The sequence below is a fragment of the Natator depressus genome, chromosome 3 (assembly GCF_965152275.1).
Source record: "Natator depressus isolate rNatDep1 chromosome 3, rNatDep2.hap1, whole genome shotgun sequence".
NCBI classification, from domain to species: domain Eukaryota; kingdom Metazoa; phylum Chordata; order Testudines; family Cheloniidae; genus Natator; species Natator depressus.
The window spans coordinates 126061991-126082978 of NC_134236.1; the positions used below are offsets into that span (position 1 = coordinate 126061991).

The 20988-nt window shown below is 41.6% G+C and overlaps 1 protein-coding gene across 6 annotated transcripts in view; it reads right to left on the reverse strand.

Moving 5' to 3' along the window:
- RPS6KA2 (ribosomal protein S6 kinase A2) overlaps nt 1-20988 on the reverse strand; it is a 484946-nt gene that overhangs the window by 37583 nt on the left and 426375 nt on the right. For all 6 annotated transcript variants that reach the window (XM_074948755.1, XM_074948754.1, XM_074948757.1 and 3 more), the window contains 2 exons: nt 15853-15983; nt 11869-11994 (listed from right to left, as the gene is read on the reverse strand). In XM_074948755.1, coding sequence (XP_074804856.1) covers nt 11869-11994; nt 15853-15983 — 257 coding nt within the window. The remainder of the gene's footprint in view (nt 1-11868; nt 11995-15852; nt 15984-20988) is intronic.

Genomic DNA, 20988 nt, shown 5'->3' on the forward strand with positions numbered 1-20988 from the left:
TGGGGAGGAGCTAAGTGGTGCACTGAGTATGTGACTGGATGTAAGCGGAGGATGCAGGCAGTTTCAATTAACTTTGTCTTACAGACCCTGCCAAAAGATATTGTAGCATAGCTCAGCATATTTTTGCCTGTAAATGAGTCAGTTTATGTAATAAGCATAAGTCGTACATATAAGAATGTAGCCAGCTGTTGACCCCATGTAACCCCGAGATAAGCGCGGAGAATATAGCGCCGCAGAGGACTTCCCCCCGGCGGAGTCCTGCCTGGTCAGCTGTCCCGAACGGCCAGAGTCCACTGCAGCCCCTCCGCGCGTCCTAGGGGCTCCCTGCGCAGATTGGAGCGTAAGTTCTTCCTTCCTTCAATAAAGCATAGTTTACTATTCTTAGGCCTGAGTGTCCTCCTTTCGCTGGTATCTTCCCCCCCAGCCCTTGCGGGCACATTCACCAAGATGGTTCCCCCAGAAGTGCTACAGGAGTAGAAGGGAGTTGTGAGCTATACTGTAGGGATGACCATGTAGCGCTCCCCCACAATGTCTGGATCAAAACTGAGCAATTTCTCAGTTTTAGATGTTGCTTTACCTCCCTTGCAGCCACAGTGAAAGTGGAGTGAGAAATAGTTAGGGTTCTGCACTGATTGCCTGAAGCATATTAATATAGGTCCTCCTGAGCTGTTTACTCTTTATCCAGCACTGGTTGCCATTCTGGTTGTGACCCGTCAGGCTAAGCAGATGTCCATGAACAGAGCTTTATTCTGGTAGCTGGCCACAATTGCTTCCTGCACTGATGCTTCTCAGATGGCGATGAGATCCAAAGTCTCAGTGCAACTGCTCGAGGCAGATTTCAGGGCTTCTGGAGTAATACTGCAGCTTTTGCGACCCTTGATTTCAGGTGCAAATGGGGACATGCAGGTAAACAGACCAGTCAGTAACGGTCACCTGCAAAGTAGTGTGGGACTGCCACTGGAGGACTGCCAAAGCTGTAAGCAGCAACACTGGGTGCACACAAACAATGGACCAGACTACTTTGCTGTGCAGCAAAGTTAGTGAACTTTGAAAGAAGACTTCCGAGTTCATGATAAATGTGGTGTTTGTGTTGTGTACATAAGTGTTTTCAAACCAGATTAATTTGACTTAATCCAGTTTAATCCCCTGTCCAGTGTAGACAAGCCTTTAGACTTTCCCTCTGCTAACATAGACCATCCCTCACCCTGATAATTTTGCATTTCCTTTGAGACAATATTTCCTGCACAGTGACAGTCTGATCTTTCTCCATCCCCCTCCATAAGAGGCCCCACAAGCCCTTTCCACTCTTTGTGTGCAAGGGATGAACTTTTTTCTCTAAGCCTTAATTATGACTTTCATTTTGAACTGAACTCAAGTAAGCACACACACCAGTGTTAAAGTAAGAGACTTCTATTGTCTGTTTCCAGTGCTGACATTTGGAATAATGCAAAAATGTACCTCTATTGATATTTCTCTGTGTTTTTTGTGGTGAACAACACTAACCCAGAAAGCTATCACATTGTATCAGTAGTTCAGTTGAGAACATACTAAAAGCTCTGCAGTGCTTTTGGAAAGCAGAGCTAAAAAAAGCAGAAGGGTTAACTATTGTACATAGAAATTTAAGAAAGTGAGCCATACAGCAACTCTAAATAGATTTTTCTCTATGTGCCAAATGCCCAGGGGTTGCTGAAAAGCTCATCTGTCTTAATTCTGGATGAAGCATTTCCTGAGCAGAGTGGGTTCAGTGCAAATGGTATATGGTGTCTCTTACTCTTTGACTATTACAACCTTCATGTATTTTACTGACTAGCCGAAGACAGGTATATTTCCTTCCAGGAGGAATTTAGGGCACAAGCCTCATGACATTTTAAAACAGAGGAGGCCCCAACTAAAAAAATAATACTGAACCCTCCTACCTTATCTAAGTTAGGAAGCAAGGGCAAGTAAGAAACATACATTATCTCAATCCTAATTAACAATGTGCCCCAGTGTTATAAAAGTTTTCTGCATGTAGAACTTGCATGGGCTTGTCAGTCCACACTTGTCAGATAGGAGTTCTATGCATGGAGGGCTTGCAAGATCAGAACTATAAATTCTAGATAAAAAAAATGGTAGCCAGTTCTGCCACTCTTACTTCTTGAGAGAAATCTAACTAAACGTTTCTGGAGGTGGCACTGTGATTTAACCCCAGCTGTGCCACTACCATGGCAAGACTCTTTCAAATGCAGACATTCAGTTGGAAAACTGGCACTTGCATAGAGATGTACCAGATTCCCAGGGAGCACTACAGGTGCATTATATAGCACTGAAATGGTTAAAAGTTACAGCTTGGAAGGAGGGACCATAAATACCTCCCTTTGATTAGCTGGTTCAGATGAAAGATGCCAGCTGTTCAGAGAAAGCATAGGGAAGAAGGAGAATATTCACATTGTCACTGCTTAAAGCTGCTTTATCTTGTATAATGTGCTTTGAAGTATTCTTAAGAAGCCTGTTTGGGGTGGATGGGTTAATCACATTTAACACAGTTGTATGTCACAGTGCCATATTATAAGATTTGTAAGTGCTATAAATGGGGGAATAAAAAAGAAAATTAATTCCATGGATTTGAACACACTATTTATACCTCATATCTATGGCACATTTAATATTCATGTCACCCTGATAAAATGGTTCCTTTAACTATAGATGGGATAAACATCACTTTTAAAGAAAAGAGGCGTAATAGTGTGTGCAGAGTTTTTAAACTAGCTGGTTCATATGTAATATTCAATTCAAAGAGAAGTGACACAAAGATAGAACATCGCTACTGGTTTCCATTTCAATCATCTTTCTTTCTAAAAATAAGTCCTATTTATGTCAAGTATTTGTTTCAGTTTGGTTCCTTTTGATTTCAAGTTACTCAGGCTGGATGAAAATCACTTCAGAAGTGCTAACATTATTTAAAAGGACATGGTATAATTTTACGTTTAAGATGTCTCAGAGGAGAACTAGTCTTTTGATGTGTTTTTGATACAAGGAGAAAATTCTTAAAGTAGCATAGAATCTAAACAAATGACACAAAAAACTTCCTGGTCTCAAAGAAAAATAGAACTGCTAAAGACCAAATTCCATCCAAAATATTCAGGTACTTGGCAGGCCAACTGGGAAAAGAGAGAGATGATGCTGTTAAATTGTAGGAAAACTACTATCTGATATTTCCTCTCTCAAAAAGGGTCCAGTTTACACTGAAAATGTTATCCTCTGCACACTGTTGGCCAATATCATCTATGATCCAGAATACTTTGCATTTATGCTAAATTGTGTAACTGGATTCCCAGAAAGCTTTGTACCCATGCTAAGCTTTATTGTGGAAATCAACTAATAATTAAACTGTCCTAACATTTATTCTTTGTATGTGAAAAATCCGTCAAAAATAATATGCATATTCTGTTAAGGAGTTTTATATATGAATTGTGTGTTGGGCAGCATTAGTACAAAATAGTTAGTGTCTCTATAGTCTAATGCAATTTCTACTCTTCAGTCTAGCAATCCTTGGAATGTTGCTGTGTACGGTTGGTGCAGATGTCTTTGTGCCTTGAAAAACAAGTATAAAACTACATAAGGCAACAAGAATAAGGTGCATTTTCTATCTGTCGTAAAGAAGTGCACTATAAACATAAGTCAAATTAAGTTGGTGCTTTTGGACAGACACAGATGAAAGGTGTGATTGCCGCAAGCTTGGTCCTTGAGTTGGTAAAGTATGAACCTCTCTGTTTGTGCTGATTTCTCCATGTTTAATAAACTGATTGAGCTGAATTATCTGACATCTTGTTAATTGATAACCAAAACAGAACCCTAACACCACCAAATGAAGTCATGGGAAACACACAGATATTCACACACACTCCTCCAGTGGTCCATTAACACTAAATGGGGCCTGGAGCCAATACATCCAAAGGGTCACCAGCAAACCAAAGGGCTCACTGCAACTAATAAACCTCCCACTTACAAAACTGCTCATGGCATTCCGGTTTCCCTGCCCTGCCAATACTGCCTCCTACTCCCAAATGCTCGTGGTGAACTCCAGGTCTCACTGGCAATGCTCCCGTAAGCCCTTGGATCCAAACTGTATTGTTCCACAGATCCCTTTTCCACTCAGGTCCATTGATCCTGCCTCAATTTACTTTTGCCTCCTCAGAGGACAGCCTTCATTTCCAAGCCTGCAGTGACTGGCAGAAATCTGTGTGTGTACTCAAATTAAAACAATTAGGAGAATGAGAATGAGTGAATTTTTGCAGCTGTTTTCTTGTGAGTAGAACACAAATCTCACAAAACGAGGATGGCATGTATATTATATTGTATATGTTACCACATGAAATTGTGCTAAAATTGTTCATTGTGGCCCCAATTCAGCATGAACCTTAATCACCTTGCTGAATCAGGGCCTATATGCATGTATCAGCGCTTAAGACTCGTTAGAAGAGGATAATTAGGAAAAAGTTTTTAAAATATTCCCACAGATCAGAACACAGACCCTCATAAGCCCTTCCTGTCCCATTTCCATCCCTTTGTTCTTGCTGCCATTTTTACCTCTATAAATGCTTTATCTATGATATTTGTAAAGAACCAGTCACTGTTGTATGTAGTACTCCCATCTCATGATCTGTTCACACAATTTTAGCGAATAAGAATTTCCACACCTTCCCTTTTGCAGAATACCACATGAGCAGCTTCCTGCAAAGTAGGCCCCCTGTGCAAATCCATAATCTTCCACAAGGGGCAAGAAACTCAAGGAATTTGTCCAAATCTGTTCTGAAACCTGTGTTTATTGAATGGTATCATGTATTCTACTGATGCTGTTGCCATGCTACCAGCCTAAGCATCCTTTGACTGATGATAAATAGCTTTTACTGAACTGTTAGGCCTACAGGATTTTCAGTGTCTCTGAGAAGAATGACAATGGAAATACAAATTTCCCCCCCTATTTTCTGGAGTCAGAAAAGTCCATGTCTCCGATGACTTCATTTTACTGGGCTACTTTTTGCATCATTTGCTCGTCAATGATAAATCAAACCTGTTCTTGTCTGAAGGTGATGGTGTCTTGATCATGTCCCTTAGGAGTCCATGCTACCGACTAACTGCTCTCACCATCCAACTTTTCCCCAAAACTCTTCCTTAGCTTCAAGCCATTGCCTCTTGTCCTGCCCTCCTCAGTGACTAAGTATTTGCCATCTATCATTTCTATCACCTGGAAGATATTTATAGATTTTGATCATGTCCCTCTGGACTCTTGTCTTTCCCAGACTATACACATTCTAGCTTCCCCAATCTCTCCTGATATAGCATGCCGTGCATTCCTTGTATAATATCTATTGTTTATTCTTAGTATTTTCTTTGGCATGTCTGTATTCCTCTTTAAAATATGGGGACTAGAACTGCATAAATTATTCTAGATATGGTCACACTGGGGCTATGCAGAGCAGCACTAATACCCCATTAGTTAGTTAATGATCTGTGATAAACCCTATGTACTATAGTACTATAACAGAATCTACTTGCAGAAGTGTGTGTGTGTATGTGCGAGAGAGAGATAGAGAATGGGAAATTTATTTATCTGTTCTCCTGTTTAAACAAAAGTGCTTTCTCATAATCGTAATGAAGGATGGAGACAACAAACTTATGTTAAGTTGCTCTCTGCTATAAATGTTCAAATCTTCATACTTTCCTCCTGAGAAATATCTGGCATACACTGATCATTTTCATTGCATTATAGTCTGATGAAGGGGGTTGGGGAGAGCTGGGGTAAAAGCCTGGGGGAGAGTGGGGAATTTCTTCTCCTGGGGAAATACGGACACATGCCTGTCATTTGATGTGATCTGGTCCATTCTAAAGATTTTAGGCAAAAGATTTCTTCTTCATAAGTATTTTTGTAAGTAATCTCTGGAAGGGTGCAGTTAACACTCAGAGACAGGGAGATTACATTGGAGACAAGGAAATCATTCCAACCTTCTCTCCAGCTGGGTGGCAGAATTTAAACATGGGGCTCTTGGGAACCCCTGGCAGCACCTAAGATTGTTCTTGATACCAACTCTCCCCAGTAGTGTTGGGTCCTATACTACAGTGCCCCTGGGATGGAAATACAGAGCCAAATCCCAAGATCCTTACTCAGTCCTCATTTCCACCCCTCACCCCGTAAAGTCAATGGCATTTGCATGACAAAGGACTGAGTAAAATCTGAATAAGGACCTCAGGATTTGGCCTATACATCCCCATCCCGTCCCCATCCCTTGTTACCTAATCAGGTTTAACATTGAACATTATTTTTGTTACTGCTTGGCTCCAGGAACATATCACATTTAATACTATGCAGTTACACTGTACGCTACATTTGTTCAATTTACTGTGAAACCTGTTTCACTGTTAAATAAAAAAAAAGTTTCTTAAAATTGCCCTGTTCTTGCAAACTAAGCACACAGATGGACCCTGGATCCCATCCAGAGCCCTGCTGAAATCAGGGGGGCTATATGTGGGCACTTGCTTCTAGGAACTGGCAAGACTGGTGCCAAAGGATACAACAAACTTGAGATTTTCCATTGAAATTCTCATTACACTTCCTAGCGGACAATTTATTTATTCCATGTCCACAAGTGTGGTGGGTGCCTCGTGGACAGATACACATAAACATGGCTCTCCCCTGAAGAGTTTACAATCTGTTTCATTTCAGACAGATGACTCCCATTTTCAGAGAGAGCAAGTGAGCGAGCCAGGCAAAACAGTCCAAATAATACAGACACCTCAACAATCAGTCAGACTTGAGGACCTCTGGGCAGAATTTTTTTCCTTTTTCTGCTTCAATAAATAAAGACATACAAATTCCTGTTTCCTTAAAAAGAATACCAAACAAATGCATCAACCTGCCAGACAGTGTTGAAAGGCTAAATTTATCTTGGTAGTTATTCAGTGCTTTCTGCACTTAGTAATAAACTCCTGATATAGCTGCAGGTTATGAGGAGAATATTGTGTAATGAGCTACATTTTATTGAGTACTCTCTAGCCTTCAGACTAATATGCTTTCATGTCTACTTAGATCAAGCATCTGAAAACCAGCAAATTACAACTATGAACATTAATGGAAAGGAGAAGAGAAGCTAAGGTTAACTATGATATATACCACTTGGACTCTCTTAGCTAGACCACTTCACTCAGTGTTATTAGCACACAAATACATGTATTTTGGGGGACTGAGTACACAGGCCCTGCAATAATAGCCCATCACTCTGATGGGTTATCAACTTTTCTCTGTTGATGGCTTGTAGACACTGCCTCTCCATTTGTATTGTATCTGTATAGCTTAAGTAAAATGCACCTTTCTCCCAAATCAGCCCATATCAAAACATACAGGGGTGGATGCATCCACAGAATGCTTACTAATTACCAGTGTTACAAGCTAAAAGTAAATGTCATTTTATCCTAGAGAGGGACCCATGCTGTAAAATTTGTCCCTATATCAAAAATTTGACTCTGCTCAGAACTGGGGAGTGTTTGGAGCCAGGGTGTTGGCTTGGCACATTATAGACATAGGATAAAGTCATTACGTTCAGATGCAGTTTCCAGATCCAACTTCCTCAAGGTGTAGGGGTGTTCAGATCTTGGGTGTTCATTTGTGCCCATCTGTACTTTATGCTTTTTTGGCCAGATTCTCTCCCATGATCCAGTCATTCTGATTGGCTCCAGCAGTAAGAAGGGGCCAGAAAGCCATCAGATTTTACTAGCTAGAGATTCCTTCAGCATGGGAGAGTCCACAGCTGGCATGGAGTTGCTGTAGGGGGCTCCTGTACATCCACATCTGCAGCCTCTGGTGAAGGTGGCATGTTGGGGCAGAAGGGATCATGGCTGGAGCGCTACTCTGCTTTGGCCATTCTCTACTAGAGTACAACCCCTGTGGGCTAGGACCAACCCGTGTAGTTTAGAGCACTCCCTAGAATCAGAGAGAGGTAGCCAGCTCTTCTGCAGTCTCACTTTAGCTCTGGCCAGTGGAAAATGGACAAATCTGAGAATCTAGCCCCATATCATCATTGCTATTTGCATATAGGGATCAAAGCTGAAAATCAGCAACAGTATTTAAACAAAGAAAACTTTTCTCCAAGAGTGCCGACTTCTATCAAGTCTCTAGAATGTTTTCCAGTGTCTGATTTGCTACTCCCTTCTGGTTGTGCAGCTGTTGCCTTTCTTCTCTGAAACAAAGCTCTCGATCTGTTTTGGGGATTTCATATCAATGGTTTTTTCTTTGGTACAATATCCCCCCCCCCACACACACACACACTCGCTGAAGCGTTTTCCTTTTACTTTAGTGACTTACTTTCTCTAAATACTGAGATAACTTAAATAGATTGACCTGATTTTCATTTACTCTTTGACATCACTGGTACAATGACACCGATATAATCCTTGCAAACGTGCTCGACAAAACCTCTGCTGTTTAAAATCCCTAGACATCTGCTATACCTGCCTTTGCAAACACATCAATATTTGAAGGCATTGAACCAGCAGAGATCTGTAAAATTATCATTTTTCCAATTCCCTTCCTTGTACCTGTGCCTTCCCAGGGATCTCGGAGAAGTGAGTGACATTAGCTGTATTTATATTGCAAAACTGCACACCAAACAATAAACCTCTAGCAACCATTTTAGTTTAATTCTTTGTAAGTTGGAAGTGAGGTAGAAAAAAGACCCAGGGGAAAAATTTCAAAAGCACTTAACTCTCATTTTTATAAGTGAGCTTTTGGGCTTGCCTACATGAACATTTAGTTTGTGGCAAGCAGGGGTGTAAATCTACCTTACTCTAACCTGCCACACAGTCAATGCCCATGTGGACCTTGCTGACGTGCACTAAGAGTTTGTTAGTGTGCTTTGAGCGACACTGCTTTGAAACGGGAGTGGATCGCACATTAGGGAATTCTTAGTGCACAGCAGCAGGGTGCCCATGGACAGCTAGTGCACAGCAGAGTCACATCCCAGCTTGCCAGACAAGACCCATGTCTAACTGTAATTCAGTTAATACCCTTTAAGAATTGTGTCATGTAGACGCAGATCATTTTAATATGCACAAACTAAAGTTAGTGCATAACAAACCCTCTACATAGACAAACCCAGCTCACCTAAGTGAGTTAGGTGCCTAACTGCTATGTAAAGCCAGTGTGAATTAGGTGCCTAAGCTGCTTAGGTGCTTTTAAAAATTCCTCTAGGCTCCTCTTTGCATCTTTAGGTGCCTAAATACCTTTATAAATATGGCCCCAGCTAGTTGCATGATGTGGATAGAGAAGGCAGATGAACAATAGTGGGAAAAAAGGGAGAAATGCCATACATTTTAACAAACATGTACTGTTTCTGGATTAGGGAGGGGTTCCTTTTATTGAGTGTATTTTCTGGCTGCAGCTCTGAGTTATTCTGTCTCAGTACTCTGACTCAATATTTGGAGAATCTATTTTCCTACACAGAAATAGTAAATAAGTCCCAACAGGGATTGTGCAGCATGGTGTGTTGTGTCCTCTGGGCAACTTGCAGAGATTATTCACTCAGTGACATTATTCATATCTTCCTGCAGTGATTCCACAAAGTCATGTTCCTAGCTCCTTTGCTGCCGATATCGCTGTCCTTGGGGGAATAGTCTCTTAAGTGCTAACACTGGGCCAGAGAAAGAGTGAGAATGACTCTCTAGGCTGGTGGTTGGGGCACTCACTGGAGGTTCCAGTCCTCCAGCTCCAAAGATCATTTAATTATTTATACAAAGTGGAGCTGCTTCAACAGGAGTGAGGCCTACCCCAGAACATCCTGCAGGTCAAGGCACACTCTTGGGAGGAAGTAGACTCAAGTTCAAATCCCTGCTCCACATCAGGCAGAGGGGGGAACTGAACCTGGTTTTCCACTGTCTTGGATGAGTACGCTAAACACTAGTCTATTATAAGGGGGACACTGCCATCATCTCCTCTGGCCTTCTTGTGTGGGCTAGGTGTGCTCTGGGCACACCTCCCAGATTTGGGCCCCATAGGTGGGGGAAACGCTTAATTTGAGGAACCCACTGGGATTTAAGCATCTGATCGACATCCGAGCACCTAGATTAAGGTAGCTGTGTGTATGCTCGCTGGCAGAAACTAGGTCCCTAGGGGACTTAAACAATGGAAATTTAGTTGCCAAGGGACTTCAGGCACCTACAGAGTTAAGTGGCAGCTGAGCAGGGGTTTTGAGGATCTTAGTAGTACCTAAAGGTATCTAGCCCTTTGAGCTTTGTTTTCATGCTTACTACCAAATATATCAAAATATTTAACACAAAGAAAATATTAAATACATTTTTGGTTCAAAACATGTTTCTGTGCAGGCACAGATGTAATTTCCTTAAAGTAAAATTATTCCTACTACAAGCCAGTACCATCTGTTGACAAGAACAGGGGACACTGGAAAATTTTAACTTCTCCATTCACTTTAAATGGAAAACCTCACAAGTTCACACAGGCCCATGCTCCTTTTCAGCATGTGGTTGTGTAATCAACTGCTACCTCAACAATGACCTCAACAAACTCAATTATCATGAAACTCTCATCTCCCGATCTCACCTGCGAAAGCACAATTTACAACAAAACTAAGTTTCAAATCCATTTTGAAACTTACAAAAGGAAAATATTCAGAAGACAGGTAATTTGCTAGAGTTCCTCATACACTGCAAGTTCAGCAAACATACTCAACTACACACCACAATTTGATTTCAAGGAAATATCCACCTTTACCTTATGTTTATTTATGCACCTGCTTCCACTAGATAATAGGATCATTGGGCCTGATTCTACTACCCTAAGTCACATTGAGGACTCAGATCTCTCTGGAAATAGTCCCATTGATTTCATCTTCAAATCATGATCATGCATTATCCCCTTTTCTTGATGAAAGAACATGTCATTGTCTACTTCTCTGATACAGGAGCTTTTTTGTTAGTATCTGTTTTTCTTCTGGATGCTAAACATGTTTAATATTTGGAACTTTTCCTCCAAAGATAAACCCTCCAGACCATCAGCTAGTCCTGTGGGTTTCATCTTCTGATATCTCTAATACCTGCGTATCCTTTAATTAATACAGGCAACAGATGCTGCAACTTAATACTCCAGGTGTGATCTTACCAAGGAATTATACAGAGAGATCGTTATTTCCTATTAGAAAATAATTCCCTTTTTATACACCCTTGCACCTTGCTGGCTTTCTTTGCTGCAGCTGTGCCTTGTGACTTGGTTTTCACAGGATTACGCGACCAAATCTAAAGTCCTTTGCTTTTTCTTTCATGTCTAACTGAATTCTATTTAATTAGTATTTTGATTCTCTGTTGGATCTCTACGTTGGTCTCTTTTGTGCATTGGTAGTGTGTCTGAATGCCAACGAGACAGAAGGGGCATGGAATCTGATTAATCATAGGTGACTATGAGAGTGCAGCATATTTCTTTCCCAAACATCTCGAATTATACTAAGGAAGTGTCATAGTTTAATACACCACAGAGAATGAGAAACAAAGGTGGTTTGTATTTATAAGGAATATACTTCACAACATTTTTTTCTTCATTTGGGGGCTATTTCAATTTAGATCCTGTTCAAATCTATTATCTAGGTAGCAGGGAGAGTGGCTGAAACGATTAACAATAATCTAAATCTGACTGATTTGATATTCTGTACGAGAATGAAAGGTCCTTTCCTTCTGCAATTTCATTTGTTGAGGCTAAATCAGAAGGATGAACCTTAAAGCTCAACATCTAATCCTTCTGAAAAACAAATGAGTCAGTGGCCAGATTGATGCCAAATGTAATGGAGCAGCCTTGACCATATATTTGCATCTGCCAGGATGATTTCTTACCTTCACTGCAAACTCTGCTTCTGTTACTTTATGCACACACCTCTTGCATACTGAATAGGAGCCAACACCTATGTCCTCCTTGATCTCATATCCATCTGTAAAATGAATATTGTTCCCATGTAACTGCTGTGGAGAAAGACAAAACAAGGGAAATCAAAAGACAAACATTATAGAACCATAAAAACAGATTTCAGAGTAACAGCCGTGTTAGTCTGTATTCGTAAAAAGAAAAAAGAAAAGGAGTACTTGTGGCACCTTAGAGACTAACCAGTTTATTTGAGCATGAGCTTTCGTGAGCTACAGCTCACTTCATCGGATGCATAGCATATCGTGGAAACTGCAGAAGACATTATATACACACAGAGACCATGAAACAAAACTTCCTCCCACCCCACTGTCCTGCTGCTAACAGCTTATCTAAAGTGATCATCAAGTGATCATCAAGGAAGGCCATTTCCAGCACAAATCAAGGTTTTCTCACTCTTCCCTCCCCCCCCCCCCACACACAGACACACATACAAACTCACTCTCCTGCTGGTAATAGCCCATCCCTCTTTGAAACCTCTCTTTATAATGCGCATGATAATCAAGGTGGGTCATTTCCAGCACTAATCCAGGTTTTCTCACCCCCCCCCCCCACACACACCCCCCCCCCCTCCAAAAACCACACACACAAACTCACTCTCCTGCTGGCAATAGCTCATCTTACAATGTGCACAGCAATAATCCAAGTTTAACCAGAACGTCTTGGGGGGGGGGCCCATTATCTATTTTTATATTATATCTTATATCTTATATTTTATATTATATTTTATATCTATTTTATATATATTATCCAGAAGAAAAATAGACAATGTGCACAGCAATAATCCAAGTTTAACCAGAACGTCTTGGGGGGGGGGCCCCCCCCAAGACGTTCTGGTTAAACTTGGATTATTGCTGTGCACATTGTAAGATGAGCTATTGCCAGCAGGAGAGTGAGTTTGTGTGTGTGGTTTTTGGAGGGTGTGTGTGTGGGGGGGGGGTGAGAAAACCTGGATTAGTGCTGGAAATGACCCACCTTGATTATCATGCGCATTATAAAGAGAGGTTTCAAAGAGGGATGGGCTATTACCAGCAGGAGAGTGAGTTTGTATGTGTGTCTGTGTGTGTGTGTGTGGGGGGGGAAGAGTGAGAAAACCTTGATTTGTGCTGGAAATGGCCTTCCTTGATGATCACTTGATGATCACTTTAGATAAGCTGTTAGCAGCAGGACAGTGGGGTGGGAGGAAGTTTTGTTTCATGGTCTCTGTGTGTATATAATGTCTTCTGCAGTTTCCACGATATGCTATGCATCCGATGAAGTGAGCTGTAGCTCACGAAAGCTCATGCTCAAATATACTGGTTAGTCTCTAAGGTGCCACAAGTACTCCTTTTCTTTTTTCTTCATAAAAACAGAATAATCCTGGCCAGTGACAATAAAGGGATTGCTGAGCTCACCTTCTCCAAACATCTACCAAGGATCCATTATCCTTAGAAATTATTTAAGTTCAGTTCAATGAAGTTGTGGCCACTTTCTAAATAAATGTGTCTCCTTCCTTATTGGTGTCCTTCCTCAGTAAACTACAATTGTATGTCTAGAAACAATGGCTGAGATGTTTTTAGCCATATTTGGGATTTGAAGATCCAATTCCCATTAGAAATTAATCACACTCTCTCTCTGGCTCAATGAATATTTAAGTATTTATATAAAGTGGAACAGCTCCAACAGGAGAAATTGAGACTGACTCAATAGGATGGTAGTTAGGGCAGAGAGACTTGAATCTAGGTCCCCCTTGTGCCAGGTGAGTGCCCTAACCACTGGGATATTAGCTATTCTGGGGGTTGTCTGTCTGTCTGGTTTTTCACAGAGAATTTTGAAGTCTCATTTTTGGCCCAATAAGAAATGAAGGCTAATGCTGAATCCTCCAAATTTTTCACAAATAGGAATTCTTGTTTTCTGGCCAGCCTCAGTAATTACATGTGAAGTGTTTTGTGCTACTATTGTACAAAACAAGCTATATAAAAATTATACTGCACTGTATCACACAGAATATTAACGGGATGAAAGCTGATCCCATAAACAGGGGCACTCCCCAGGAAGTGCATCAGAAAAGACCTGGTGTGCCAGACTGCAATGCTCACGTGGTCGCAGTGCTACTCACTCAAGTGTGTGAAGTTCTTTTAGTTTACGTGCAAATTTGCACAGATGGGTAAGTGGGCAGAAACAGTCCTCACACACAACTGATACTCACTTTGCCATTCCCAAAAGAGCCAAGGAGAAAGGAGGGTATTGGGTAAAGAAACCGCTTCCTTTCCCCACAGCAGTAAGCGAACAGGCTGGGATGGGAATTTACTGTAGTGGCATGTATGGAAGGGAACATCACTGAAGTGTTTTTTCCCCCTTCTTTCCAGTTATTGGCTGTTTGTTCTTATTCATGTTACAAGGTAGGGACCCAGAAGTGTATGTTTGCCTCAGGCCCAGTGATGGGTTAATCCAGCCCTGCACACAGTTCTCACTTACTCCTGTGCCCCTGAATCCAAGATCTGTGTAGCCCACACAAGGGCAGGTCCTACTCTCCATTATGCCATTATGAAAAGGATAAGAACATAAGAACGGCCATACTGGGTCAGAGCAATGATCCATCTAGCCCAGTATCCTGTCTTCTGACAGTGGCCAGTGCCAGGTGCTTCAGAGGGAATGAAAAGAAAAGGCAATCTTTGAGTGATCCATCCTCTGTTGTCCACTCCCAGCTTCTGGCAGTCAGAGGCTAGGACACCCAGAGCATGGGATTGCATCCCTGACCAACTTGGCTAACAGCCATTGATGGACCTATCCGCTATGAACTTATCTAATTCTTTTTTGAATCCCGTTATTGTTTTGGCCTTCACAACATCCCCTGGCAATGAGTTCCACAGGTTGACTGTGTGTTGTGTTGAGGATAGATAGATAAGACAGATAATAGGACAGAAAATATCATAATGCCACTATATAAATCCATGGTATGCCCACATCTTGAATACTGTGTGCCGTTCTGGTAGATGCATCTCAAAAAAGATATATTAGACTTGGACAAAGTACAGAGAAGGGCAACAAAAATTATTAGGGGGATGGAACAACTTTCACACAAAGAGAGATTAAAAAGATTGGGACTGTTCATCATAGAAAAGAGACAGCTAAGGGGAGGATATGATGGAGGTCTATAAAATCATGAATGGTGGGGAGAAAATGAATAAGGAAGTGTTATTTACCCCATCACACGACACAGGAACCAAGGGTTACCCAATGAAATTAACAGGCAGCAGGTTTAAAAAAAAAAGATGAAGTGCACATCTTCACAGAATGCACAGTTAACTTGTGGAACTCATTGCCAGAGGATATTGTGAAGGCCAAAACTATAACACGGTTAAAAAGAATTATATAAGTTCATGGAGGATAAGTCCATCAATGGCTATTAACCAAGATGGTCAGGGATGTGCACCAGATTCTGTGGGTATCAGTGAACCCCTGAGTGTCAGAAGCTGGGACTCAATGACAGGGGATGGATCACTTGATAAATTTCCCTGTTCTGTTTATTTCCTCTGAAGCATCTGGCACTTTTGGAAGACATGATACTGATCCAGACAGACCACTGGTCTGACCCAGTATGGCCATTCGTATGCCCTTGAGCCAGCTCAGTGTCAGGTATTTAGAAGTGCACTTTGTTTCAGTAATTAAATTGCGTGATTCACATTTTCTTTATGCCAGTAAATAGGAAAGTTGAACGTAAAACTAAAAGCCTTTGGAATATCTCTCTTTTTGCACCTACTGTGGGCTGTATGTAAATAGACTAGGGATGGATAAACTGTGGGCTGTATGTAAATATACATGGGATGGATAAGCTGATTGACTGATGTAGTTTAAAATGTTCTATGCAGCTATATATCTGCTCATCAAATGTGAAATATAATGCAAAGTGTCAGTACCTGCACAATTGGATGAACTGTGATTTTGTGCAAATCTGGCTGTGAAGGCTCCTGCACCAAGCTGGATGCAATGAAGCTGAATCCTCTAAAAAGATGATGAGCATTGGCACTGGGAGGAACACCAGGGGAATCTGCAGAAGAAAGGAGGGTACGGCTACATGAGTTGGACAACTAGAGATCAGAAAGTGAATAATGGTACAACATTTGCAGCAATGAAGGTCACCACTAACAGCAAACCCCACTAAATCAGCCGTCACACACTCATAGTCTCCGTCATCATCTCAAGACTCTGATATGCGTGGATCACCGCCTCCTGTCCTGTATCTGAACACAGAGGGGAACATCCATGCATGGATCTCCCCTCTCCTGCACAGCAGTCTTGTTGCACAGCCGTTTCCACAGCACCATTACAACAGAGGGCACTCCACAAGTCTGGGGTCCATGCAGAGAGGAAAGGGGCTGGGCAGGCTGTGAGAAGGAGTGGGCAGATTGGGACACTGCTCTCCCTTTGGCCTTGGGGAAGATTCCCCGGGGAAAAAAATACAACCTATGGCTGGACAGTAGAACTCCTACTTTATGAACTAATTGGGAACTGAATTCAGAAAATCGAACAGTTTATAAAATTGAACATCTAAAATTAGAGTAGCTATGGTGCGTAAGTTGGAGGGTGGCAGACTGCTTGGCTTTCTTCCTGTCCTTCAGTCCAAGGCACTGAAGCCATTGGAATGTGAAGGGATGTCAATGTGTTCTTCATCAACATCACTATTGTTATGGAGGTTCTTTACTCCCGGCAGTGAAAAGTGGTTCATATAAGATGATCATTCACAAGTTTGGTGTTTATAAAATCGAGGTTCTACTGAACTATTCCCCTCCGCCCCTGGAACCCTGCTCCTGAGGCCTGGGAATTGCCACAGCTAGAAGGAGTGTAGAGTAGCATGAATGGAGATGTGTTGTCTGGGTCAGGGGAGTGGGGGGAAACCACAGGTCTGGAGCAATGGCAGATGTATGGTGTCTCTGCACAGCTGGTTCCTGGTCTGGTCGAAATCTAGCAGGTTTAGGGGTGGGAGCAGTCCCCTATTCCATGCGGGGCAGGAGAGAGAGCATGTAGGGTTGCCCTTGGATAGACCAAGTGGACTGACTACTCTGAAAGGATCTTCAGGGATATTTCTTTCCCTTAAGACCCTATCTCATTGTAAAACCCATGGAAGGGAATGATCTGGGTCTTAAAAAGTTTAAATCTTCTGCCATTTGAGTCACACACCCATACAACATTCTCTGGTAGCCAGCCCAATAATTAATCTGTCATAATAAAGAAAAAAAGAGTCACATTGTGTTATCATTTTTAAAATGAACACTTATGAACATTTTTAAACAAAGCAAATAACAAGGCTCAGTAATAGCTACTGGTACTGTCCCTGGATTTTAACTAGATGAGTATTCGAAAACCCATGCTATTTTAGCCTACTTATTTTTCCCCCTTTCATTGTTTTTCCGATACTTCCTCCAGTTACAAAGCAAGTATTTTTCTACGAAAAGCTTAAGCAGCTAAACCTCCCTTACTAAAATATCTCCTGGTAGAAAACTTGTAGGACATCCAGTTTCACCTGAGCAAAGAGCATACATCCTCTTAGGGCCAGGTATAGAACTCTTGATTCTTGAGTGCAACCTCTGTTGACATCAATAGCAGTGTTAATTGATGTAAATGGGCATGGCATGCCCAGTTGTTCATGGCCCTTAATGCCCTGGAATTACCCAGCAAGGTAAACATTTCCCAATCTGAACATTTTCCCTAGAAATGCAGTAAGAATAATGAACAGAGAAAGAGATGCTCTGAACAGTTCTTTGGAGGCCAGCATATAACCAACATGCTAAGAGGAAATGTGATCTGCCCAATGCTGTAGAGGTTAGTGCAGCCCAGCTTGCAGCTGCTAGGTACTTCATCAGGGATCATTCTTAGCTTTGACATCAATGAGAAATAAACACACTGAGTCAGACCCATCTCCAGAGTGTGAGAAAGATCATGTTTGTTTGTTAAAATTATCTGAGCTGGCTGTTCATCTCTCAGCATATCGGAGAGTTCTCTCTTTCCAAATGCTCACACTGAATCACCAGGCCTCATGCAAAATCAGATGCTGCACTGGCGTATGCATCACATCAGTTTTACAAGCCTGGTCAATAAAAAAGCAGGAAATGAACATTTTAGAGTAGGGACAGGCCCAAATCAAAACCAAATCTGAACTTGAACTTGAACTTCAGGAGAATTCAGCTCCTGCCCCAAACTCTACAACTCCTATGCCTTTCTACTTAAAAGCTAACTACTGTGCATAATCCACAGCCAATTTCTTCTTCAACAACTGCACTAATTATTTTGTTTGCAACATCAAAAGTTGACCACAACTAGCTAGTATGTCTATAAACGTGACTTTAATCTCCCCACATTGAGTCTCTCAAATGCACATTGATCTCTCAAACTATTAAAAAAAATCATTTTGCACGTCCATAGCATCTTTCATAAGAAGATCTCAAAGTACTTTACAGACATCAATTAACTCAATTTCACAATACTCCTTGGGAGGTAAGCTTTGTAATCCTTGTTTTACAGACAGAGAAACAGACACAGAGATGAAGTGACAAAGTCACACAGGATATCTGGCTCACAACAGAACCTAGCAATCCTGACTCCTAGTTGTCTGTTCTATCCTAGACCACACAAAACAACTTCTGATGTAGCAAATTATTCAACTGGTAAGTTATTGGGGACAAAACTGATAAACAAATATTTTCCAGACAGGAGAACTCATTCAGGAAGAACTGACAGCATGTAAAATCAGGTTATGCTTGTACTTTGTTTTTATTTCTCTCTGCAGCCTCAGTAAAACTCAGCAACAGAATTATCATGACCAAGATATAGGCCATCTTTATAGCACTGTCTGTTTGGGTTTGTCATTAGTGACTGGACAGGTGATTCTCAGGTCTGAATCATGGCAGAAAGGAAACAGTAAAACAAGCTCCTGTTTGACCCCATTAGACATACAATGTGCTCCTATGATTAAGACAATTTCTGTATAATATACTCCTTCAAGTGTAGATCTACACAGCCAAGCAGTGAGAGGGAGACCCTGGCACACATTTATGTAGAGTTTGTCAGGCTGCAGCCCCTTTTCTGCCTCCTCCAGAGGTTCTGGCTGCACTTTCTCCTACACCTCCTTGTATTTGCACACCCCATCCGTGGCCCATCAAAATCACGAGACCTTCCTTTCTACCTCCTCCTGGTGTTGGTCAAAGGGCCATCCAGCAGAGCAGGAGGAAGAAGCTTGACCCGAGTGGGGGTGTAGAGAGGCTTCTCTAAGACTGTGGAGCCTGTTTCCATTCTCTTGTTGCTTCATGTCTCTGGGCGGTGTCCACTGGCTCCTTGTATTCCTTGGAGGAGTGGTGGATGCTATTCTCTGCTTGATGTCCCCCTCTGGATCCCTCATTTTGGCCCTATAATCTTGACTCCCCTCCCTGCATTATCCTTTTTTCTCTCTCAAACTCAGTTGTGGTCTGGGCCTTGTGGTTCCTCCACCGTGGCTTAGGGAGCGGGCCTTTAGTTTTGAGTGGGCCTAGGCCTGCCCATCCTAGTACCTGCAGTAGGTACACAGCCAGCTGGTTCTTTATCAGACACCACAGTATGCTGCAGTAGATCATTCACATTAATCTGGGGATTAGAGTGTTCATAAAACCAAAGAATTCACCTAAACATTGGGTGGACACAAGTATAATGGAGGTGGGCCCTGTCCAAGCTTCACTACATCGTTTTTTCATTTCATCATTGACGTATGAATTCACACAGTGGAGTACTTGAAGAACTCTGTAATATAATTTTATTATATAGGTTCTTAGAAAGTGGCACTCTTCAAAACCCACCCCAGGGGTAGCTAATTATTTTTTGTCAAGGTCCAAATTTCTTGGTCAAGGTATAGCCAACGTCCGGACTCAGAGAAAATAATAATAAAATAATGATGATAATAACTAAATACAAATATTTTGGGGTCCATTCAAAAGCATCTGGTGGCCCAGATTTGGCTCACGATCCGCCTATTGACTACTCCTGGCCTATCCTATTGCATTTAAGCAGACAATACCTAATGCTTATTATACTTTTTAAATTCACGTACACAAATATTTATCTGAAACTCTTTAATCCTAAGCAACCTCATATTGCACAAATCACTTATCCAGCAAAAATCCATTACCCCAGAATCACACTTGTCCAAGCATTTTTGATGTTCACAAAACATTTAGGACAAACTATATATTTATGCTGCAGGAATTTAGCAAGTAGACACCACTTTACTGCAGGGAATAACGTGGATCCTAATGGATACACATCAATGACAAGAAACTATAAAATTTGAACAGTAACTGATACAAATCCTAGGCTTCTGTAATATAATTTCACTTACTGCTAGAACATAATCAATCACATTAAATTAAGATATAGTTATTATGATGATTAATTGTGACTAGAAGGCTAAAATTACATTACAGTAAAAGGCTGACATAATGACCCACAATACAGAAGCTTCATAGTAAACATAATAAACCACAACAGAAAAGCTTAATTCGTTTACAGTTTCAACAGACCCAAAGGATGTATGGGAACAATGGGTTTGTTCACTGTTTCGTTCTCTTTTACTTAACAAAACAAATTATTTCAATGGGCAAATAGGGTCCTGGGACAAGGACTGCTGTAGATGGGCTTGATTTTTATTTATATGGCGGCCCCTTTACCCTTCTCTGGAAGTGTAAGGGGGTCTTAAAGTGGCAACAGATCACATTTACACCCATTAAAAAAATATTAGACCTGATTCTTATTTAGACTAAGGATACATCTACTCTGCAAATGAAGGTGTGACTGTAGTGCGCATAGGCGTACCTGCACGAGCTTTAATCTAGCTACCGAAGGTAACAAGAATAGTGGAGACGTGGCAGCGCACAGGCTCCAGCATGGGCTAGCAGCCTGAGCATGTCCCCGGGTTCCCTGGTGGGACTGTACTGGGGCAGCTAGCCCATGCTGAAGCCTGCGCCACCACATCTTCACTATTCTTGTTACCTTCGGTAGCTAGATTAAAGCTCGTGCAGCAGAGGTAAAAG